Genomic DNA, 25,003 nt, shown 5'->3' with positions numbered 1-25,003 from the left:
AGCATCTTCCTCGCAGCGGTGCTGAGGATTAAATGGGATAAAACGTGGAAAGCATTAGATATGTTGCACACTTAACAGATGGTGGTTGGCTCCCTCTGCATTTCCACCAGTCTGGGGCCTACAGTTCAAATGGTGGGAAGAAGGCTGTGAGATCTGAGGCCGGGGAAGGAGGCATGGGCCTCTAGGCAAGGGAAGCAGTCACTGAGGCCTAGAGTCTGGGGCCAGGGGCCTGGGGAGGTGAGAGAGTCCCACAGAGCCCTTGCTACCTTATTTATGGGCCCAGAATCTGGAGGCCAGCCACCACCTGCCCTTACGCCCAGGGTCTTCCTGCAGGAAGAGCCTGGAGGCTCAGAGTCTGCAGCGAGACCAGTACCTGGGACACCTGTATTAGTAACCAAGGGCACTGACTTCCATCCAGCCCAGGCGTCTTCCATTCCGTCCCCCTGCCTCCCTCACTGGTCTGTGCCTCCGGAGTGCGGGCTGCCCCGCAGGCTCCCTCCAGGCTGAGTTCGTGGCTCTGCCCCGTCGTGGCCAGAGTCGGCTTCACAGGATGAGAGCCAGCTAAGCTCCAGGGACTTTCCAGGAAAAGTGTCCCTTGGAAACAATTTTAAGGCGAAAGGTGTCCCTTTTCACTGCTCCCAACAGTGCCCTAGTAATGGCTTGGCCCTTCCCCTCCCCTGAGCTCCACGGAGAGCACAACCAGCAGAGGAGACATTCCCTGTCATCCAGAAATGAGTCTGATTCCCAGCAGAGGGACGGCAGGACTGGTAGAGACTGTCAGGCCACACGGCTGCCTGCACAGAACCCCAATGCTTGGCGGGGGACAGGAGGGGTGGCAGGAGCTGGCTGTCCACAGGCCGGGCATGGCAGGGAGGCTCACTGGAGGCGGCACATTTTGGAGGGGGATGTCGGGGGACAGCGTTCTCTTGTAGTTGGACCACAAGACTCCACAAGGACAGCGCGGTGACTGATTCCCAGCGCTAGAGGCGAGGCGGTCAGCCGTGTGTAGGTATGTCTGTATATGAGTGTTGATAGGTATTTATAGAGCAGGGTAGGGCCTACCACGGAGGCACAAGTTTTCCCCAGTGGTCACGCCTGGATGTGTCAGCTCACCATGACCGCAGACGAAGTCACAGATGAAGGGGGCTGGCTTTGGGGCTGGGGCAGCCACTGTTAAGTCACAGAACAACCGTCCAGGCAGGCTTGGAAAGGGAGGTCCCCGAGAAGAGGAGGGATCTGTTTAGAGGTCGAAGGGCCGGGGGCTCTCAGGAGGGGAGGGACTTGCCTGACCCGATCGATTAGCTGGCAGTTGGAGGAAAAGCAGAGAGAAAATGGGAGAGAAAAAAAAGAGGAGAGCTGGTAAGGCAAGTGCAGCACACGACCAGCCACGCCGCAGCAGTGGTGGGAGGGCCGGGGAGGGGAGGGTGCAGGTGCGGGTGTGGCAAGGTTCCTGGAAAGGAGAGGCTAGAAGAGAAAGGGGAGGTGATGGAGGGAGGAGCCGGACCTTCACAGGTAGCGCCTGGGGGCTGTAGCGGCCCTCCCCCACCCCACACATGTTGGCCTTTCCCACGGCACCCAGGCAGCGCACCCACAGTTCAGACCGATCTCAGTTCCCTCGGGCTTCCCTCTTCTCTGGTCACCCTGTCTTCCAACCCACTGGCTCAGGGCCAGCCCTCGCCTTGGAGAGCCCCATGCAACAGCCAACAGGCCTGCTAGAGAAAGAACACTGCTTTGAACCAGGAGGGTGAAGCTAAAAGGGGTCAGAAAGCCCAAGACCCTCTGAAAGGACCCTGGGGGAGGCAGGGAGGGAAGGCAGCCGGACGCCAGTGGCCATAGACTTGTAAGTCTAAGCGGGGAGCCTCAGCTGGTGGGGGGGGGGGGGGGGCTGCAGGTGAGGCTGGGCCCTTCCTGCTGGGAAAAGCGGAAGAGTGAGAGTCAGTGGCTGGGGAAGTGGGCGGGCTCAGTGGGCAGAGCTCAGCCAGGCCAGCAGGCACTGTGCTCCCCTTGGCTGAATAGCATAGGCAGCTCCTTTGAGCAACAGGCCTAGGTACGTGAGCCCACTGGCTAGCTACGGTCCTTCTGCTGGGGCCAGGGACACTGCCTTCAGTCACATGCTAGTAGGTATGTCAGTACCAGGAGGGAGGCAAGACCCCATTTCTATAAAAAAAATAAATAAAGCTGGGCACAGTGGCTCACACCTGTAATCTTAGCACTTTAGGAGGTTGAGGCAGGTGGATCGCAAGGTCAGGAGTTTGAGACAAGCCTGGCCAACATGGTGAAACCCCATCTCTACTAAAAATAGAAACATTGGCTGGGTATGGTGGTAGGCACCTGTAATCCCAGCTACTCAGGAGACTGAGGCAGGAGAATTGCTTGAATCCGGGAGGCGGAGGTTGCAGTGAGCCAAGATCGCACCATTGCACTCCAGCCTGGGCAACAAGAGCAAAACTCCGTCTCAAAAAATATAAAAAATAAAAGAAGGTAAATTAGCCCAGTGTGGTGGTGCACACCTGTGGTTCCAACTACTTAGGAGGCTGAGGCTCCTGCGGGCCATGATTGTGCCACTGCACTTCAGCCTGGGCAACAGAGCAAGGCCATGCCTCAAAAACAAAACAAAACAAAACAAAACAGGAAAGACAAGGAGGAGGGAGATTACATCTTGCTTTTTTCCCCCTACACTTTAATTAAAATTCAGCATTTCTTTCCATGGTGAATGTTGCTGGGAACAAACCTCATTAGTGTTAGCAGCACCTGTTACCTTGTTACCAATAGAAATCAGATATTTTCATGTTAACTGCAGCTGTTGCAGACATCTTGAGATACCATTTTTGCTCATTACCTCAAAATTATGGTAATTAGACCCAACTCTGGATCTTGTCATTTAACATGCCAGTAAAACATATCATGTAATATCACAAATATTTTCATAAACTCTATTTCTATATGATTTATATCTATCACTCTCCGTATTTTATTTCGTGCACTTAAAATAAAAATCTGAGGCCAGGCCAGGCGCGGTGGCTCACGCCTGTAATCCCAGCACTTTGGGAGGCTGAGGTGGGTGAATCACGAGGTCAGATCGAGACCATTCTGGCCAAGATGATGAAACCCCATCTCTACTAAAAATACAAAAATTAGCCCAGCATGGCGGTGGGCTCCTGTAATCCCAGCTACTCAGGAGGCTGAGGCAGGAGAATCGCTTGATCCCAAGAGGCGGAGGTTGCAGTGAGCTGAGATCGCCCCATTGCATTCCAGCCTGGGTGACAAGAGGGAGACTCTGTCTCAAAGAAAATAAAAAGAATCCCAGCTCCCCTGCTTGTTGTTCCTGTGACTTCACTGTGTCTGTTTCTCCGTCTATAAAGACAGAAGAGAGAAAAGATACCTACCTGGTAGGTTTCGGCCATTCTAGAGCTAATCTGTGTGGTGTGGTGGCCAGGAGGCTCCGTGCACACGCAATCAATATCAACAGCCATCATGATTCAGCCACAGCTGCAAGTCATCCCCAGCACTGGGAAGTCCTCAGAACTCAAAGTCCCTGTCCTTAGCAGAATTTCCCTGTCCTAGGTTCTCATCTCTCAAGAGACTGCTTTTCCTATAGCGCATAGATGGTAAGTTATCCCACAAATGACTCTCTGCTGCAGGTGCTCAGCCTGGCTTGCCTTTTCAGGAAGCAGGTTGAGGTTTCTCCAGAAAGCTGCTCAGAGGTAGTGTCTCTCCCGCTGTTGCGACGATGGCCGGCTGAACGTGCCCTAACCCAGCACTGACTCTCTTGCTTCTTTTGAGCCTGTGCAGCAGCCGTGTTCGTTGCCAAGTGCTGCCGGCAGAGCTTGGTGGCGGAACGCCAAAGTGTGTGTTTCAGTAAATGCTTGTTGCGTGCCCGCGTTAGTCTATGCACACTACGTTTTCGTAGCCCCAAGTTATTTCATTAATAGGCCTGAACTAGTTCTATAATATTGGGGAGTGAAGAATGAATGATCCTATTTCTTTTTTCTCAGTTTGTCTTTCTCATTTTTCCACTGTGTCCTGTGCCTAGAATAGTGCTTGGCACAGGTAGATGCTTAGTAGCTATATTTTATTTTATTTTTTATTTTTATTTTTGAGACAGAGTCTTGTTTTATCGCCCACGCTGGAGTGCAGTGGCGTGATCTCGGCTCACTGTAACCTCCGCCTCCTGGGTTCAAGTGATTCTCCTGCCTCAGCCTCCTAAGTGGGACTACAGGCGCCCACCACCACGCCCAGCTACTTTTTGTAGTTTTTATAGAGAGTTGTGCCATGTTGGCCAGGCTGAGCTGGGGCAATGCTCCTCCCACCTCATGGAGCCTCCACCCACCACGGCTGTTGGTTTCCCGTAATCCTAGGAACTCCCGCCCCGAGGGAGGCAGGATAGACAGCGCCTGTGTCCCACTCTGCTCATTTTCAGATGAGGAAACAGTCACCAAGGTCCCGTGCAAACTCCCCGCCCACCCAGCAGCCCACACCCCTTGCCTTGTTGCAGCTTCCCGCTCGCCAGCTGGCGTTCCTGGCAGCCAGCAGGTCCACCAGGGCTCCGCCTCGGCCAGGCTGGGGCCAGGGGCTGGGCCTCAGGGACTCTGCTGTTGGGGTTGTCCCAAGCTGGTGTAGATAGAAGCCCAGAGCTCAGCGGCACCTCAGGGCTGAGGGGCTCAGGCTGGTCCTTGGGTCCTGGGCTCTAGGCAGTCACCCAGGGTGTGTGCCTGAGGCCAATCAGGGTTGTGGGGAGGAAGGTCCCTGGCACTGCCACAGTCTGAAGGCCCCATGAGCCTGGTCCTGGGGTTGGGAAGGTGGGAGTCTCTGGCTCCAGGAGGCTGTCCCTGCCCTTAATCTCTGGCAGAGTGCCCATGGGAGGAGGGGGAGGAGCCTCAGCTCACTGTCCACAGGCCCCAGGCCGCCCTCCAGAGCTGGCTTCCAGGCTACAGTCCCTCCTGTCCACAGCTCTACTATGTCAGGACCACGAAAGGAGTGGGTGCTGTCGACAGGACAGAGGGCAGCGTGGGGCTGGGCCTCTGGGGCAGGTGGGGTGCTCCATGGCCCACGGGTTCCTCCTCATCCTTGGAAACCTCATTGGTGCTGTCCCACAATGGAGAGGGCAGCTGGCTCTGGCTGTCCTAGCTGACTAGGAAGTCATTTTGGCTCCAGGGGCAGCAGGCGTCTGCGTGCCATCAACAGAAACCCTGGGCCAGGGCGGGCTGGAGAGCCCAAGGTCTGGAGCCTCTATAGGGGCGTCTTCCTCTGGCAGGAAATTGACCAGAGGGTTCCCAGGGGTCTGCTCTGAAGGTGGGGCTGGGGAGTGGTTGACCTGGCTGGACCAAGGGCTAGCGGACCAGAGTCCCAGTACCCCCTCCTCCTCGGCTGCAGGAGGCCCTGTGGCAGGCATGGGGCTGCCAGTGGAGGGCGCAGCAGGACGGCTGCGCAGTGGGGGTGTCCAGTCCCCTGTCCCTGCCAGGTCTAGATCAGGCCCGTTGAAGGGCCCATAGCACAGATCCTCATGGAGGTGAATGAAATTGTAGTCGTACTATAAGTTATATACAAACATACGCCCCAGCGGGTCCAGCTCTGGGGCCTCCTCCTCAATGGCATTGCCATGCTGGCTAGTTCGGGTGATGAGGTGGGTGAAGGGCGTGGGGCCAAGAGGCACGGGATGAAGTCAGCCTCGCTGAAGAGCTCGTGGCTGGAGGAGCCGCTGCCTGAGCCTTCAGGGCCCAGTGTGTCCAGAGGCCGCCAACAGGGTGGCAGATAGCAGGTGACTGCGCTGGCTGGCTGCTGGGCCTCATCACAGGGACACTGGTATCATCGGTGCAGAGGACACTTCGGTGCTGAATGCTCTCCCCGCATGTCACTGAGCACTGCAGGGAAGCCAGGGGAGGGGCTCAGGCTGGGAGGCAGGCTGCCAGGGGACGCTGGGGCAAGGCTGGGTAACCTGTCCACTGCCCGATGTCAGAGCGGCAGAGACCCCAGCCAGCCCCCTCTTTGGCCGTGCCCAGCTCAAGGCCACGGCTGTGGCCACAGCTTGCCAGCAGCTTCCTGACCCTCAGGCTCTGGAGTCAGAGTCTGGACCTTGGAATCCCCCAGGCTCCCTCCCACCCATGGTACCAGGCAATAAAGGCTCCAGGAAGGCTGTCTACCTCCCTGCAGCCCAAGACCAAGGGTGGAGCTGGAGGCGGGCCCCTTCCCATCCTGAGACCAGTTCCCCGCAGCCCAGGTGGCCCAGGGAACATGGTGGTTGCAAGGCGTTTCAGCAGGAGACTGGGGATGGTGTTCACAGGCGGGTGGCTCCAGGGGGCTCTGCTCATCCAGCCCCACACTGGGATGCAGAGCACTGCCCAGCGGGAGAGGCCCCTGCCCACCTGGCAAGGGCACACAGGTGGCATCAGCAGGCTCACCAGCAGGGAGGGCCAAGCCAGGCTCCCAGACCCTCAGGGTTTGGGCAGAGCTGGGACTGAGGCCAGTCGATGATTCTCTAGAGCTCCAAGCCCAGGTCGGTGTCCTGCCTCCAAAGCCTGGTTACACGGCACAGTCCCTCCACTCCCGCAACCCTCTCCTCAGGGGAACTGAGGGCGACTGGAGGCCTATTTCCACATCCAGGGACCCAAAGAGGAGGACCACAGGTGTCCGGGCTGGCCCAGGCTGGGGTAAGCAGCAACCCAGGGCTAGGACTTCAGCCTTAGGAAGAGTGAAAGCCCAGCTCCCTCTGCTCCTCTCCAGGGCCTCCAGGGACCCAGATGTAGGGGCCTGTGGCAGACCCAGTACATCTAGGGGTAGGGATTTGGTGGGTGTGTGCTTAGGGGAGACTGAGGGGCAGGGTGGAGACCAAGGGGCAGCAGGGAGCGGCATGGGGGGATACTGAGGGGCAGGGCAGAGACCGAGGGGCAGCGGGGAGGGGCATGGTGGGGAAACCGAGGGGCAGCAGGGAGGGGGAGGGGCACTGGGGAGGGGCATGGAAGGCACATCACAGGCACCCTCAGCTAAGGCTCTGGGAGTGGGGAGTCAATCCCCTCCTTCCCTCCCAACGTTTTTTTTTTTTTTGGGGGGGACAGGATCTTGCTCTGTCATCCAGGCTGCAGTGCAGTGTTGAGATCATAGCTCACTGCAGCCTTGACCTCCTGGGCTCAAGGGATCCTCCTGCTGCAGCCTCCCAAGTAGTTGGAATTACAGGCACATGCCATTGTACCTGGCTGAATTTTTTGTTTTTTTGGTAGAGGCAGGGTCTTGCTATGTTGTCCAGGTTGGTTTCAAATTCCTGGGCTCAGGCAATCCTCCTACCCCAGCCTCCCGAAGTGCTAGGATTACAGGTGTGAGCTGCCGCACCTGGCCCAACGTCATTTTCAACCAGGACACTCCACCTTGCTCCTGTGCTACGAACAACATCCCAATTCATCACAACTGCACATCAGGCCCCAAACGCACATTAAATCCATGTCCATCTACAGTTACCACAATTCAAATGTCCATCAATGTTATACCACAAACTCTGACTTACAATGACTTATTACCAAAGCTTTCAGGAAAAAATGTAGGCAACGCCATCCGCTACAAGTGTTTATTCTATTTAGAAGTCTACAAATTTGAGCTTTTAAGAAAGATTCACAAAATATTCATTCAAAACCACATTTTTGGCTTATCAGATTTCAAATATATTTTACTGTGCTGAACAATATATTCTAATGCTGTCTAAAACACAGCTAAATTATTTTTCTTTATTCGTTTATACACATTCTGTAATTTTTGAAAAGCAAGGTTTAAAAATATTAACAAAACTACCCAATTACAATGACTGTTCTCCCATACATGGAACTATTCTCTGTAGCTGTATCTTCTTACCTCACTCCATTTTAATTCTGTATACCACATCGATTTATAAACACCCTTAGGGAGTTCTCATCTTCCATTTCTCATCAATTCAAACAACAACACCTTTTACAAGATAACATTAATCCCCTTGGCAAGGCAGCTTACATTTGTTAAAAGCACTCACTGAAAAATATTTTTAAATTTATAGGTCATAGAAAATAATTTACAAAGAGACAGATGACTTCAAATATTATTTGGCAGTCACCTTACTATGTAGAAACATAAATGAAGCAACCTGTCACAGGAGACACCCGTCACTTTGGTCTTTTGAAGGACATGTGTGTGGTGAGCGTTGTTTCTGCAGGTCCATCTGGCATCTTTTGATTCTGGCAGCCCTGAGCCCACGTGTCACATGGAGACCTCTCCTCCTCCTCCACGTGAAGCCTCCTGGTTCAGGAGCAGGAGGAGCCGATGTCTCCAGGCCCTCAGTGTTGAAACCAAAGGTTCCAAGAAAATAAAGCAAGGATATACGTGGAGACGCCAAAGGAGGGTGTGGCAGGAAGGAACACGAAACAGAAATCACAGTAAAGCTCCTACTACATCAGAACTCAGAATTTCTCAAAAGAAATATTAAAAATCAGAAACATATACCATATGAAAAAGTAGCAAAACAATCCGCAAAACTATCTGGTCTTCACTGCCACCTGTTGCGTGGTCACTGGTTCATTTACAGAGGAATTTCTCCAGGAAATACATATCACGACTTCAGTATTAAGAACCATAGCGATCCTGAAGAGAGAACCAAAACGGAAGTTTACGACCATTCAGCAGCGATCCCTGACTCCTGCGCCCTGAATATTCAGCATCACCAAAACTGACACTGCAGCCGGTGTCGGGCATGTGACACGAACACTACACCGCGAGGGTGTGCTCATCTGGAAGCAGCCACTGCTGCAGCTTCAAGGCTGAGGGCAGGTGTGGGCTTCAGAAGCCAACAGGATTCACATCCTGTCTCTGGCATCCATGGCCACAGTCCCGGGATCGGGAGGCAGGGAGCAAAGTGTCTGGGAGGGAGGATGCTCAGTGGGCCGGAGGCTACTTGCTGAGCCCTCTGGGAAACAAGTGTGATGGGCAGGACAGAGGAACACACTTGGTGTTTGAAGCCCTGAAATTTCGGCTCAGCTGGTCATCTTGCAGAAGTGACCTAACCTGTGCCTCAATTCCTTCACCTGTAAAATGGGGATATAAAAGGGAGTCATCTCTAAAACGGGGATGACCATCTATAAAATAGGGATGTTACCTATATGGAGACTGATGTGGGCTTAGCTGACCTAAGGGACGTGAAAGAACTCTGTGAATTTTAACTTCAGAGTCAAATGAAAGGGAAGACTGTGCTATTCACAGTGTGAAAACAGCTACATCAAGAGTCCTGGGACTAAGGGAACTCTCCAGAACGGGAGGCACCTCCATGCCCTCCTTAACCTGCAGCCAGAGCAGCATCTGCCTGGGGCCAGGAACCCCCTTTAGAGGCACCACAGTCCACGTGGTTCCAGTCCTACTTCCTTTAGCAGCGTCTTACATTAATAGAATCCTTCTTCAATGGCCTGATGTAAACAAGAAGGTACAAAGAAACGAGCCATTCATATCGTCAGAGATGGCCTCGACTCTTATGTGCAAGTATGTGCCATCCTTGGCTTATGTTTTCACTTGATAGAATGTGGTTTTAGAAAAACTTCTGATGACATGGAAATGCTCCTAACATCACAGAGAAAAAGCAAGATATAAAACCCTATATACAATATAATCCCTTTTTGATTTTAAAAAGATATGTATATCCTTTTTATCTATGAATAGAAAAATATCCTTAGAAATCTAGAGCTAAAAATATACCAAAATATTAAGAGGTTATCCCTGTGATGTGGCATTACAGATAATTTCAATTTTCTTAATACTTCTCTGTTCCAATCTAGGAAAAAAAAAACTGCATAATGGTCATGACAATTCTTCTAACAATTCCCAGAGAGTCATACATTAGAAAATATTAAATATAAAATTATAATTTCAGGTTTTCATAATGTCCTGGGTTATACTGTAGCAAACATATCGATCCAATAATATATAATTGAATTTTCCAGCAGTTGAAGACTGAAGTAGGTCTCATTTTCAAACTGCTGAATCTACTACCATCATAGCCAGTGAGCACCGCCCCATTCCACTGACCTGAATTGAAGTCACGACTCCATTAGCAAAGACGGAGAGTTTTCCAGCAACGGACCTCACTCCCTGCTTGAATTGCGCCATGTCGGGGGCGTTGGGCAGCACGTTGGACAGGCTGTAGTTCCCTGCACACACACAGAAGCTGGCTCATTACTTCCATGGCCATGGCTGCGGCAAACCCTGTGCCCAGAGTGCTCAACAGCTTCAGAGAACCTGGATGTCTCCCCTCCTGCCGCCTCACAAGGAGCCCAGCAGTGGGATGGAGACTCGGGCTGAGAGAATCCACATGAGAGAAGATGTAGTATGGGGGACTTAACACCACCATGAGTTCAAATCCTGGCACTGCCACTTCCAGGCTATGTGCCTCTGGAGAATTTAGTTCCTTGCTCTCTCTGGGCCCCTTTCCTCAAGGTGCTTAACATAGCCCTGGCAGGTAAGTACCCAGCAAAAGGCAGATGGGCTAACACGGATGGCCTCTTTCACATCGCCTCCTCCCTCTTTTGGTAACAGTACTCCTCCCTTCCTCCGGGAACCACCTCTCCCTTCTACCCTGTCCACAGGCATGGGCTCATGACTCAGGCCTGACCAATCAGAGCCTTCCCTGGGATGCACGTATCCTCAAATGAGAGGAGCCATTTGCTTGCTCTGGGGTTACTGGCAGGGACGAAGCAAAGCAGCAGCCATCTGTGACTAGGACTGCCCCTCCCACTCGCTTGGGGGATGGAGGAAGCTTGTTTCCTCCCCCAGGAGGTGAGCCACATGGATACATCACTGATGCTCTCTGACTGTGACTTAGAAGCCAAGCTCCACTGCCAGTCTTCCCAGGTACAGAAGTTGACACTTCCACCCTCTCTGCTAGGACCGGTGTTAGTGGGTTACTGTTGCTTAAGTTTTGGTTGCCCTGACATAAACATCACCATAATTGCTACCAATGTGGGTGAAGTTCATCAGGGTTATCACACATAAAGGAGGTCTGACCACACTCCTAGAGCTGACAATCAGGGGTTCATAAACTTCTGTGTCACAATTGTAATAAGACGCTGCAGGGGCTCAGTGAGCTGAACGCAAACCCTGCAGGTCCTCAGGAGTAGCCACACCTAGCTATGCCCTAAGCCCCACATGACACCACCTGTTCCTTACAAAACAGAAACCCACCGGACACAGTGGCTCACGCCTGTAATCCCAGCACTTTGGGAGGCTGAGGTGGGTGGATCACTTGAGGTCAGGAGTTCAAGACCAGCCTGGCCAACATGGTGAAACCCCATCTCTACTAAAAATACAAAAAATTAGCTGGGCATGGTGGCGGGCACCTGTAACCCTAGCTACTCAGGAGGCTGAGGCAGGAGAATCACTTGAACTGGGGAGGTGGAGGTTGCAGTAAGCCAAGATTGTGCCACCCCACTACAGCCTGGGTGACAGAGTGAGACCCCATCTCAAAAACAAAAACAAAATAGAAATCCTTGGTCAAGTCCCTCTCTGAGAACAAAACAGAACTGACAAGTTACCCTGCAATGTGTCCCTTGGAAGAGACACTGCATTTGCCCACAGCACTGTTCTCATGCCTACCACAGATGCAGGTCCTGCCATCTCCATCTCCAGCTGACTGTGTAAAATCTTGTAGGCCTTCGCCAATGACAGAGTGGAATTCCAACACAGTGATGGGACTGGGGTGCTGTGTCTCCTCTGAGGGCTGCCTGGGCAGGCTGGAGGGGCCAGGTGGCCATGGTCAAAGACAGCCCTAGTGTGCTCAGGTTACACAATGAGCTCCAGGAAATGACAGATCCAGCCACCTGCTCAGGAAAAGCGTCCTTGACCCAGGGAATCTCTCGTCCCTATCTGCTCTCAGAACACCCACAGTGCGTACTGAGGACACCACCACAGACCCGCTTTTCCACAGCTCACCACCTACTAAGGAAAGCAGACAATTAACTGATAACACCACTAAAGTGTGACCTGTGTCATGTGGAAGGGACACAGAGCAAACTCAGGTGAACAGCTTGGAGGTGGCTGCAGGGGTCCAGGTGCATGGGGCGGTACCTGAGCCTGAGCAGGTAGCAGTGGGGATCGGGAGGGAACGGGCTGAGCGTCCTCAGGAGGCAGGTGTCAAGAGACACACTGACGCCGAGGCAGGCTGGGAGGCAGGCGGATTAAGGATATTTCCCAGGTTTCTGCTTGAGCAGCCAGGAAGAAGACAGCGGCTCCCCTCTCTGAGACAAAGGGGACGCTGAGCTACACAGTGGTCCGTGGTTGCGGCAAATGCCCTGGATGAGTCAGGACAGGACAGGTGACGCTGAGCTAACAACCACCCACAACTGATGTTCGCTGTGCCCAGTGCAGGTGGGCAGGGGGTTCTGCACATCACAGCCACTTGCAGTCCAAGCCCACGGGGCCACCTAATTCCAGCTTCCTTGCCTACTATGACAGGGAACGAAACATGGCAACATGCACACAGCTCTCAAGGCTTGTGCTGGAGGCGGAACACATCACCACTGCAGCCTGGCACTGGCCATGGGACACGGGAGGTAGTGGGAGGCGTGTTCCTATGCTGGCCGGCGGGCAGGCGCTCAGACTCAGCAAGCTCCTGGGGTCATTCATCATCCCTCCACCCATTCATCCTCAAACACCTGCAGAGGACTTCCTCTGCCAGGCTCTGTCAGGTGCCAAGGGCACAGAAAGGAGAACTGACGGTCCGCTGGGGGAGATGGTCATCACATGGTCTTGCCCTCGGTGTAAGGCACAAGAGTGGTGCAGGGGGCACTAACCAGGCCCCCAGGGTAAATACGGGTTGGGGGGCTGTCTGGGGGAATGGGGAAGAAAAGCATTCTGGGCTGGGGGCTCCACAGGCTCAACACCGCTGGAGCGAGTCACAGCAGTAAATCATGAGAAACGAGGCTGGAAAGGCCAATGGAACCATGGTCCTGGAGGTGAGTATTGGGTGGGGAGCTGTGCTTCAAGCTCTCGAGGGCAGGATTTTCAGCATGGATGACTGTGTTTCAAAACATCATTGTGGGAGGAGTGAGGAGAGGGGTGAGCAGCAGCCAAGACCGGAGCAGGAGGACCAAGCAGGGGGTTGTGGCCACGCTTCAGGTCTGGGGTCACCCAGGAGAGACTCCGATCATATGGGTCTATGGTGTGACGAGGGAGGTGGAAGGTTCCAGGACAACTCCCAGGCTCCTCAAAATAAGAATTTTTTTTTTTTTTTTTTTTTTTAGACAGAGTCTTGTTCTGTCCCCCAGGCTGGAGTGCAGTGGCACAATCTCAGTTCACTGCAAGCTCCACCTCCTGGGTTCACGCCATTCTCCTGCCTCAGCCTCCCGAGTAGCTGGGACTACACGTGCCCGCCACCACATTCGGCTTTTTTTTTTTTTTTAATTTTTTAGTAGAGACGGGGTTTCACTGTGTTAGCCGGGATGGATGGTCTCAATCTCCCCACCTTGTGATCCATCTGCCTCAGGTTCCCAAAATGCTGGGATTACAGGCGTGAGCCACCGCGCCCGGCCCAAAATAATAATTTTTTCTTCTTTTCTTTGAGACGGAGTCTCGCTCTGTTGCCCAGGCTGGAGTGCAGTGGTGCGATCTTGGCTCACTGCAAGCTCCGCCTCCCAGGTTCACGCCATTCTCCTGCCTCAGTCTCCGGAGTTGCTGGGACTACAGGCGCCCGCCACCACGCCCAGCTAATTTTTTGTATTTTTAGTAGAGATGGGGTTTCACCGTGTTGGCTAGGATGGTCTCGATCTCCTGACCTCATGATCTGCCCACCTCAGCCTCCCAAAGTGCTGGGATTACAGGCGTGAGCCACTGCGCCCGGCCCAAAATAAGAATTTTTAAAGGAATACCATGTTCTAATCTCTCTGCTTCGTGGAGACAAATGAAGAGAAAAAGTAATTCCAAGATTATAAGAACAAGTTTGGGCATTGTTTGTTTGTTTGAGACAGGGACTCACTCTGTTGCCCAGGTTGGAGTACAGTGGTGTGATCACGGCTCACTACAGCCTCAATCTTTTGGGCTCAAGTGATCCTCCTGTCTTAGCCTCCTGAGCAATTGGGACTACAGGCGTGAACCATCACACCTAGCTAATTTTTTTATTTTTTAAATTTTTTATAGAGATGGGGGTCCCACTATGTTTTCCAGGCTGGTCTGGAACTCCTGGGCTCAAGCAATCCTACTTTGGCCTCCCGAAGTGTTGGGATTACAGGTGGGTATCACTGTGCTTAGCCAAACAATGAGTTTAACAACAAAAACTGCTCCAATGGCTACTTCTCAGATAGGCGTAACAGATGCCACTTTGCTAAATACATGCCACTCTGGTTTAACTGAATCTCTGTTGGCAATGCCACTGCACAGCTATACTGTCTGACAAGCAATAACCAAACCGGTTTGGCAATAACCAAACTGGACTGCCTGACTGCGGACTGAGGGTAGTGCTTTTGAGGCCACACTCCCAGATCCTGGGCCGGAGCAAGGAGAAAAGGAGACAGTGGTCAAGGGACCCCGCAAACAACCTGCCACTTGACCCCACGATGCACACAAGGAAGGGTGCAGGTGTCTGCACTGCCACGCAGACGTGCTCTCATTCAAACAATCAGAATTGGCTTTCTGGAAAGAGACATGCTGAGCGGACAGCTGGGTTTGAAGCTTTTTGTTGTATCCTGGCTCTCACACGCTGCCTCCACTCTGTCATCTGGTGTCTGAGTGCCTCACACCTGCCCGAGGCAGTGCCCAGTTGATGGCAGTCCCCCAGCTCCAATGACCCTGTCCTATGGGTGTGGCCACAGGGACTGCTGCTGTGCCAGGTCAGGTTGGCTGCGGGCGCTTACATGTGCTTCCCACTCAATCCTTCAGCTACAGTGAAATAGAGTGCCTGTAAGAACGGCCACAGGGTTCCTGGGCTAGACACAGCCCCGGAAAGTAGCTTACCTCACCAGAAGCATTTCAAATGTGGAAATTAAGATAAGGAATACAGAATGGCTTTTTTCTTTCTTTCTTTTTTTTTTTGATACAAGGCCTGGCTCTATTGCCCAGGCTGGAGTGCAGTGGCACGATCTCAGATCACTGCAACCTCTGCCTCCCGGCCTCAAGTCATCCTCCCACCTTAGCCTCCGGAGCAGCTGGGACTACAGGCATGCACCACCACGCCTGGCTAATTTCTGTATTTTTTGTAGAGACACGGTTTTGCCATGTTGCCCAGGCTGGTCTGGAACTCCTGAGCTCAAGCGATGCATCCTCCTCAGCCTCTCAAAGTGCTGGATTACAGAGGTGAGGCACCATGCAGAATAGTGTCTTTTTTCTTTTCTTTTCTTCTTTCTTTCTTTTTTTTTTTTTTTGAAACAGAATCTCATTCTATTGCCCAGGCTGGAATGCAGTGGTGCAATCTCGGCCACTGCAACTTCCCCCTCCAGGGTTCAAGCAATTCTTGTGCCTCAGCCTCCTGAGCGGCTGGGATTACAGGCACCCACCACCATGCCTGGCTATTTTATTTATTTATTTATTTGAGACGGAGTCTTGCTCTGTCGCCAGGCTGGAGTGTAGTGGTACGATCTCGGCGCACTGCAACCCCCGCCTCCCAGGTTCAAGCAATTCTCCTGCCTCAGCCTCCCAAGTAGCTGGGACTACAGGCACGTGCCACCACGCCCAGCTAATTTTTGTATTTTTAGTAGAGATGGGGTTTCACCATGTTGACCAGGCTGGTCTCGATCTCTTGACCTCATGATCCACCCGCCTCGGCCTCCCAAAGTGCTGGGATTATAGGCGTGAGCCACTGTGACCGGCCTAATTTTTGTATTTTTAGAAGGGATGGGGTTTCACCATGTTAGCCAGGCTGATCTTGAACTCCCAACCTCAGGTGATTCACCTACCTCGGCCTCCCAAAGTGTTGGGATTATAGGTGTGAGTCACCGTGCCTTGCCCAGAACAAGTTTTAAGAACTTGTTTTCTTAAAACAAACTTTTAGTTCAATAACAAAGTATTAAAGACAAAATAAAAGAAAAAAATTTTATAAAAGAAAACAAGCTTTACGGAGGCAGAACACATAAAGCTCTTTGTTGAAATATGCTCTAAATAATGAAAAATAAACATTTAATAAAAGTTGCTGGTGCCTGTAATCCCAGCTTCTTGGGAGGCTGAGGAGGGAGGTTTGCTTAAGGCCCAGAGTTTGAGACCAGCCTGGGCAACACAGTGAGACCCCAGTGGGGGCAGGGGGGTGAAGGTTTCTGGGTGGCCTCTCACCCCAGGGTGCACCTTACAATGACCACGAGGTGCCAGGGATCAGGGTTGGTTTGGCACCTACACAGGCTCAAGAAAATTTAATGGATCTTTGTTCTCTGAAAGGGAACAGGAAAGTAAACACAGGCTGGCCACTATTTTGTTTCAGTAACTGGAAAGGCTGCTCTCATTTGATCTCCAATTTTTTTTTTTTTTTAAAACAAACAATGCTTCAGAGAAAAACTTCTACTGACTTAAATTACAAAAACATTCATTGCAGGGAGTCGGGGGACTGAACAATGCAGGTCTCTGGACTGGCCTGCTGGCTGTGCCAGGGCCCCTACAAGGCGACCCAGCACTGACCTGTGGGGGCAGCAAGGCTGGGGTTGCTGGAGGCCTCCAAAGGTGGCTGGAGAGCCTCTCTGCCAGGGATGGTCACAAAACGAAGTTGCCCTGACAAAAGGCCAGGATACTGAAAGTCTGGAGATGGAACAAGCCAATAAGCCTCACCTGCCCCCACCAAGACTCACTGCCAGGAAATGCCCAGTCAGCAAGTAACTGCCTGAGGGAAACGCGCCCCTCTGCTGAGTCTGGGGTGAGGCACAGGGTGTGCTGTTGCCCAGAGAGTGGCTCGTGGGAGCTGCAGCCCTGGCTGCCCACCCCCAGGCACTGCCACACCCTCACTGGCAGTGGATGTGCTGGGGCTTGTCCACTCTGGCCATGGCCTCTGGCTCCTTGGTATGCCTGGCTCTCTGCCAGCACAACCCTTGGCTCACTTGGTGCCACCTGGCTAGGTGTGCTCCCTCCACCGCAGCACAGCAACTTGGTAGTGCCCACTGCACCCCGAGGGCCACAGTGTGTCTCTGTAACATTCCCAAACCGCAACCCAGAATGTCCCTGACACTCAGACCTTCTCTGTCGAGCTGTTTCTCTTTGGACTCTGAAAACAGCTGTTCTCTGTGGCTGTAAGGCCAAGTGTTTGCCCAGGTTGGTCACCTAGAGCCACACCCAGTTCCTCTAGGCCTAGAAATGAGGGGTGCTGAGGGTGCCAGGCCTGGAATGCCTGGCTCCTGAGAGTCCTCCCTCCCCTTGGCTCTCCTGTTGATAAATGGGTTCCTGAAATGACCTCAGAGGACGCTGCCCCTTTCATGTTAACCACAGGGCCCCCTCCTCCCCACTGTGGCTTGGCAGAGGCCTTTGTAGGGTACTCTTGCAAGGCATCCCTCAGTCAGGGGGATATGGAAGTTGAAGCAGAGGGGCCGGCGCTCTGAAGCCCACCACTGGGCTCCCAGGCTGCCCCATCCTAGGTCATCCCAGCCCTGGGAGGACCAGACACCTCTTTGCTGGGGTCTGAACCCTGAAGAGGGATACGGGAGACAGGCAATTCCCCTCCGCTTGCTCACTCCCAAAGTTGTGTTCTGTCTTCTCTGGAAGACAGATGCTGGTAGAGCCACATGCTTCTCTCTGCCTCTGCCCACCCCTGGGGCCTGCTGTGTGCCAGACACTTGGTGGCACTTCATATTTCTCATTTAAGCCTCATGAAAACCTTGAGAGGTAGTTTTATCCACCCACGTTACGGAGAAGGAGACTGAGGCTAAAGGCGCCATGACATACTCAAGGACTCACAGCTAGAGGGTGGTTAGGATCACACGGGAGCCCAGGGCTGTCCACCTCTAAGGCTAAGACACCACATGGTATTTCATAGCACATCCGCACTCAGCTAGAAAACATTCCTCTATGACAGTGTTTAGAAGGATGATTGCCAGGCAATGTTGGGGATGATGCTTTAATTTCATGACTTGGTCTCCTCACATGTGAAGCCTGGAATAGTAACTTCTACTCTACCTGACTTACGGCAGAGATCAGAGCATCAAATAATGGTTGCTAAAATATCTTGGAAACAGTCCTATCTAGATGAAATGTGTTCATACCATAGGCATGACAGAGACCAGCTCTTGTTCAGTGACCCCGTACCTGATGCCTGCTTCCTCTGCTCCTCGAACAGATCAGCCGAGCTTATGGAGGAACTCGCCGACAGCCTCTCTAGGCGGGCCCTGGTCTCATACTAGAGAAGACAAGGAAAAGGAAGCGTTAGGCTCCAAAGATCGTGGGCAGTTTTGCAAGAAGAATCACCGAAGAGCTGTCATTTCAAAGTGTTTGTCCCCCAGGCTCTCTCTCTCCAACAGTTACTGAATGCCACTGCCAAGGCCGGGTCCTGCGGGACAGCACAAAGCTCATGTTCTGCATGGGAAGCAGGTCACAGGCCAACCGATCAACATACAGCACCTCAGCCAAGACGGCCAGTGCGGAGGCAGTCAGAGGGAGGGAGGGAGAGCAGCATCTCTCTCCTGCTGCTGCTTCTAGCCAGCGGTCAGCAAAGGCCACTCTAAGAGGCTCTTTTCCAAGCCCCATGACACTATTTTAAAACTGAACTTGAATGTCAACTTTGAAGCAAGGCAGATATTATGGACCGTGGGAAAAGTGAGGGGCAATTCTACTTTTGAAACGATGGCGAAAAGTTTGAACTTCTGCAAAATACATTCAGCACATTTTAGGGAACCATCGTCCAAACAGTCAGAGGCACACTAGCCATTCAGGATGAGAGGGAAGATGTAAACCTCCCCACTTCCACTTGAGTCTTACAGCTTAGCAAGACTTCACTCTGATGAGTTCATTAACATTTCTTTTTTTTTTTTGGAGACAGAGTCTCACTCTGTCACCCAGGCTGGAATGCAGTGATGTGATCTTGGCTCACTGTAACCTCTGCTTCTGGGTTCAAGTGATTCTCTGCCTCAGCCTCCCAAGGAGCTGGACTACAGGCGCGCACCACCACACCCAGCTAATCTTTGTATTTTTTGTAGAGATGGAGTTTCGTCATGTTGTCCAGGCTGGTCTCGAACTCCTGGCCTCAAGTGATCCACCTGCCTCAGCCTCCGAAAGTGCTAGGATTAAGGTGTGAGCTACAGTGCCTGGCCAAGTTCATTAACATTTCTGAGAAAAGCCAACAACCTGAAAATAAATATATGCACTCCCCAGAAACATATCTGGCCAGGCATGGTGGTTCACGCCTGTAATCCTAGCACTTTGGGAAGCCAAGGCAGGCAGATCACCTGAGGTCAGGAGTTCAAGACCAGCCTAGCCAATATGGTGAAACCTCATCTCTACTAAAAATACAAAAATTAGCCAGGTGTAGTGGTGCATGCCTGTAGTCCCAGCTACTTGGGAGGCTGAAGCAGGAGAATTGCTTGAACCTGGGAGGTGGAGGTTGCAGTGAGCTGAAATTGTGCCACTGCACTCCAGCCTGGGTGACAGGGAGGCCCCGTCTCAAAAAAAAAAAAAGAAACATATCTATGTGCTTCATTTCACTATGTTTAAAAGTTATTAAGTAAATTACAGCTGCATCAACAATTGTTTGAAATACATTCAAAAGATACTGGATAATGGCTATTCAAAACACTGAGAGAGGAATAAGAGAACTGTGAGGTAAGTCCTTGTCTTGTAAACACTCCTCTTGCTGAGGCGGCAAGCACACGATCAGTTACACAGACCTGGGTTCAAGTCCCGACTCCAGCACTTTCAGGCTGGAGGGCATCTGGCAGCCTGAGTCTAGCTCACTCAGGATCTCCTCCCCAGTGCCCACACCCACACTTCTTTCCTGCATTATGGGGCACCCAAAGAAACTCTCTGGACCCTTACATCAGCCTGGGCTTGTCTTCCAAAGTACATATCTGATGAAATGGCCTTGACATTGCCAAACTTCTTCTGGGCCTCATCTGTATTTTCAACTGGCTCATAATCTGGCTTGCGGCGAGCAGTAGGTCTGCAATTAAAAACAGCCAACATTAGGTTAACTAATTTGAGGTGAAGCAAATGTGTTTCATACTCATTTTATTTTTTAAAATGCCAATAGCAGTAAATTTTGTAAAAGGATTTTAGGCCATTTTTAAAAGCCTGAAAATTCTAATAAAAAAAAAAAAAAGAATATCCAAATGATACAACATTTGAAGGAATTTCTGTTTAAAATGGGGTCTGTCCATCCTGGCTAACACGGTGAAACCCCGTCTCTACTAAAAATATAAGAAAATTAGCCGGGCGAGGTGGCAGGTGCCTGTAGTCCCATCTACTCGGGAGGCTGAGGCAGGAGAATGGCGTGAACCCAGGAGGCGGAGCTTGCAGTGAGCCGAGATCGCGCCACTGCACTCCAGCCTGGGGCACAGAGAAAGACTCCGTCTCAAAAAAAAAAAAAAAAAAAAAATGGGGTCTGTTGTTTCACATTTCAGATCAACTGGTAAACATTGACTACATTGTTTGGAATGTCCATAGGACACTGCTCTCTTTACATTGTATAGGATATAAAATGTCCCAGTTACCTGGGACAATTTCAAGTCACACCTGTTGTCCCAACATATTAGTAGTGCCCCTTTGCATTCTCACAAGTTCTCTGGTTGGAAAATAAATTCATTCATAATCACCAAAAACTGGAGACAGTCCTTCACTAGGTGAATGGATAAACTTGGCAATTAAGAGGAATGAACACAAGAATGAATGAGTCTTGACCAAGTGTACTAAGAAAAGTTAAACCAGAGTAGGAAGGCCAATTGCTACATGACTCCACTTTTATGACATCTGGGAAAGGCAAAATTGTAAGGCCAGAAAACAGACCTGGGGTGACCAGGGGCCAGGGGCAGGGGAGGGGGGACTACAAAGAGCATGGGGAAAATTTGGGGGTGACGGGAACTGTTCTGTTCCTTGGTTTTGGTGGTAATTACATGAACGTATGTGCTTGTCAGAACAGTAAGTTTAAAAAGATGAATTTTACTATATGTAAATAATATCTTAAAATTGGGGGAAAAAAGGCCGGGTGCGGTGGCTCATGCCTGTAATCCCAGCACTTTGGGAGGCTGAGACGGGCGGATCATGAGGTCAGGAGATTGAGACCATCCTGGCTAACACAGCGAAACCCCATCTCTCCTAAAAATACAAAAAAATTAGCCAGGCATGGTGGCCAGCACCTGTAGTCCCAGCTACTTGGGAGGCTGAGGCAGGAGAATGATGTGCACCCTGGAGGCAGAGCTTGCAGTGAGCCGAGATTGAGCCACTGCACTCCAGCCTGGGCGACAGAGTGAGACTCAATCTAAAAAACAAAAAATTGGGGAAAAAGGTGAAATCTTCCTGGCCTAGGCCACCCCTGACCTATGGATCAGAATCTTCAGGGAAAAGGCCTCCAACACACACATTTATTTCAAGATCCACAGAGGATTCTGATGTGCACCTCCTATTTAGAATCAGTAATTTAAAATCAAAACAGGCCACGCATGGTGGCTCACACCTGTAATCCCAGCACTTTGGGAGGCCGAGGCAGGCGGATCCATTTGAGGTCAGGAGTTTGAGACCAGCCTGCCCAACATGGTGAGACCCTATCTCTACTAAAAATACAAAAATTACCCCAGCATGATGGTGCGCACCTGTAGTCCCAGCTACTCGGGAGGCTGAGGCAGGAGAATTGCTTGAACCTGGGAGACAGAGGCTGCAGTAAGCTGAGATTGCACCACTGTACTCCAGCCTGGGCAACAGAGTGAGACTCCGTCTCAAAAAAAAAAAAAAAAAAATCAAAACAATATTCCTGAAATAGTAGAACAAAATTATTCACTAGTCTTACAAAAGGTTTCAAAAGGTTTTCTTTTTTGAGTGGGGACAAGGTCTTATTCTGTTGACCAGGCTGGAGTACAGTGGCACGATCATAGCTCACTGCAGCCTTGTATTCCTGGGCTCAAGTGATCCTTCGACCTCGGCCTCTTAAAGTGCTGGGATTATGGGAATGAGCCTCCGTGCCCAGGCCCTTACAAAGGTTTTCATGTCATCATGTTATCAGCAATTTTTTCCCAGAAATGCATGGATTCACTACTACAACCCCACAGTTTTGCATTCATACCTGTCTGAATAGCCTGTGGTTTTCAGAATGGTTTCAGTATCTTTGCTGGTCTCTTTTTTCCAGTAGGAATCTGAACTGTCATCCCAGCTAGAGAAAGAACTGCTCCTTAACTCCACTGCCTCGTCAAAGTACCTGTGTGAACAAGAGTACAACAGTGACTTTGGAGGTCCTTGCTGACACTCGTTCTGGGCCCTCTCACTTCCACGGATGTGGGGGATGCCTCCTTGAAGTTAATGGCAGTCACGTTATTAGGTCTAGCCAATGAGACAGGAGCAGACGCGAGGTGTGTCATTTCCAAGGCCTTTCAAGTACCTGTGTTCAACCTCGCCCAGTCCTCTCTTCCCAAGCTACATGGAAGAGACTGTGTTCCAGGTGCTACAGTCTCAGGTAGGTAAAACCTCCATCAGTCTGGACAATCAAAGTGACACATGGAGGACAGGTACCCTAGAGAACCATCTGCACCCTCAGCTGAGTTTATGTGAAAAAGAAATCAACTGCCATTGTGTTCAGCCCTTGAGATCTGGGGGATGTTTGTTACCTTAGTATTACTTGGCCTATCCAGACAACACAGGGCATCTTTAAATGTTATCCACCACAGGTTACACATTTCACTCTCTTTAGGTCTTACTCCGCCTGGTTAGGCAGTCACAAATAACACCGCTGGGCCTAGAGAACCGACTCCATACAGGAAGCTTCTTGTTGGCAATCCCTTCCATGTTAAGAACATTCAATGAAAATGATGTAAATGACGCTAATTAACCTCCTCCTGGAGTTGGATACAAAGCTACGGATCATTGATCACTGGACCATTCTGTGGATACTCTTTCAGCCTGGAGCCTGCAGTAAACTTGATCTGATTTGCAAGCATTTCAGGAGAGCCTGGTCTTCGGATCAGTTTACACTTTAATTAACCAATTATCACTGAGCAGGGCATTGCTCAGAGAGCAGCACTCAGTGGCGGCCTTTTGTCCTGTGTGATTAGAGAAAAATCTTTGACCAAGAGCAGCAAGGTCTGCCTGGAACAGGAGCGACTGACAGGCAAGGTGGATGTGCCAAAGCCTTGAGAAAAAGTGACCATCAACCAGCCAGGCACGGTTTCTCACACCTGTAATCCCAGCACTTTGGAACGCCAAGGCAGGTGGACTGCTTGAGCCTGGGAGTTCCAGACCAGCCTGGGCAACATGGCAAAGCCCCATCTTGACAAAAAATGCAAAATAAATAAATAAACAAATAAAATAACTGTTTCCTGATCATCTCTGGGGATTAAAAGAAAAAAATTAATGGGGCATGGTGGCACACCTATAGTCCCAGCTACTTGGGAGGCTCACCTAAGCCTGGGAGGCCGAGACTGCAGTGAGCTGTGATGACGCCAATGCACTCCAGCCTGGGTGACAGGATCACCTGAGCGTGGGAGGCTGAGGCTGAGATGAGCCGTAATCATGCCACTGCACTCCAGACGGGGTGATAAAGTGAGATACTGTCTCAAAACAAAAAGTGACTGTGCTATGCCAGAATTCACAACAGCTTAGGATGGAAAAGCAGTCTGGCCAGATATACACACCTCATGAAGGCAGTCCAAGAAGTTCAGAGGAGAGAGGCAGATCCCAGGGAGGTCTTAGGAAAGGAAGGGTGACAGAAGAGAATACAGAGGCCTTAACAGACATCATCCAGGCTTTCTCCAGAGAGTAAGGACAGGAAGCACACTGGAAACAAGGTGAGCACCAAGCTCCGTGCTATAAGGAGTTGCACAAAAGATGGAGATCATAGGTCAGATGGGCCAGTAACCAAAGGCCAATGTAAGAGGAAAGCAAGAACCCCTAAGAGCAAAGAGGCCAGGACCTCAGTGAACTAAGATCTGGGTGGGGGAAATGCTAAGAACAAATTTACTCTTTCTTGGCAGAAAACAAAACAAAACAAAACAAAAAAAGGGACAGAGTTTGATAAACCTGCTGTTTGGAGCAGATGGTATGATATTACATCCTTAATAGACAGAAAGTAGAATTTCTAAATGTGGCTTCTGTCTTCTCTGGCAAGAAGGGCATTAAGAACAAATCTCATGACACTAGCATCTTCTCCTTAGGAAGGAAAACGCGGTGTTCAAAGTGTATCTGGATTTCAGCTAGAAACCGACCAGCCTTTCCCCATGGTGGACGAGTGGATCTGTACTGCACCCAGGCTCTGCCTGGAGGAAGAGATGACCGATTCCCCTTCAGAGAAGAGAGATCAGGACACTGAAGGAACCAGAAGTTACATCAGAGGAAGGTTCAAAAGATGTGGGATGTGTGCTGGCCTGGAAGGTGATAGATATTCACATGTTTGAGGGACTTATTTTAAGGGACCATGAAAAAACTAAGACCAATTCAATGAGGAATTTTTAAACTACTTAATAAGCACCTATGAGCAGTCAGGCACTCTGCTAGAGGAAGACACAGGGCAAGAAGATACATTCAGCTCCTGCCCTCATGAGGCTTGTGAACTGGCTTATGGAACGGAGGCTGACTTGAGCACAGGAGCCTCAGAAGCTGTGTTAATGAAAGGGAGAGTTTCTCACGGAGCTGCCCTGGGACCAAATGGCTGCCTTGAGGAGAAGGAAGGGTACAGTAGAGGCTGGATGGCCCTATAGTGGGAAGAGGGGGGTCAGCACTGGACTGGTGCAGGGTGAGGGTGAACTTCCAGGTTCTTCATGACTCTGTGATACTAAATTTTGTAGACTGAGCAACACTCTAAGTAAATAACATTCTTCATTCTTTTTTTTTTTTTTTTTGAGACGGAGTCTCGCTCTGTCGCCCAGGCTAGAGTGCAGTGGCGTGATCTCGGCTCACTGCAAGCTCCACCTCCCAGGTTCAC

General features: G+C 51.0%; 1 protein-coding gene across 4 annotated transcripts in view; it reads right to left on the bottom strand.

Moving 5' to 3' along the window:
- Nucleotides 1-7,538: 7,538 nt before the first annotated feature.
- The window catches only part of ARFGAP3 (ADP ribosylation factor GTPase activating protein 3), a 63,491-nt gene continuing 46,026 nt past the window's right edge, over nucleotides 7,539-25,003 (bottom strand). For 2 of the 4 annotated variants that reach the window (XM_025399032.1, XM_025399033.1), the window contains 5 exons: nucleotides 22,157-22,288; nucleotides 19,921-20,044; nucleotides 18,199-18,289; nucleotides 10,027-10,148; nucleotides 7,539-8,595 (listed from right to left, as the gene is read on the bottom strand). In XM_025399032.1, the coding sequence (XP_025254817.1) occupies nucleotides 8,578-8,595; nucleotides 10,027-10,148; nucleotides 18,199-18,289; nucleotides 19,921-20,044; nucleotides 22,157-22,288 (487 nt within the window). In that variant the 3' untranslated portion in view covers nucleotides 7,539-8,577. Of the gene's footprint in view, nucleotides 10,149-18,198; nucleotides 18,290-19,920; nucleotides 20,045-22,156; nucleotides 22,289-25,003 lie in introns of all 4 variants that reach the window. The other 2 variants (XM_025399034.1, XM_025399031.1) reach the window with 2 other exon arrangements.

The sequence above is a fragment of the Theropithecus gelada genome, chromosome 10 (assembly GCF_003255815.1).
Source record: "Theropithecus gelada isolate Dixy chromosome 10, Tgel_1.0, whole genome shotgun sequence".
In the NCBI taxonomy this organism is placed as follows: domain Eukaryota; kingdom Metazoa; phylum Chordata; class Mammalia; order Primates; family Cercopithecidae; genus Theropithecus; species Theropithecus gelada.
This window is presented reverse-complemented; position numbering and strand designations above follow the sequence as displayed.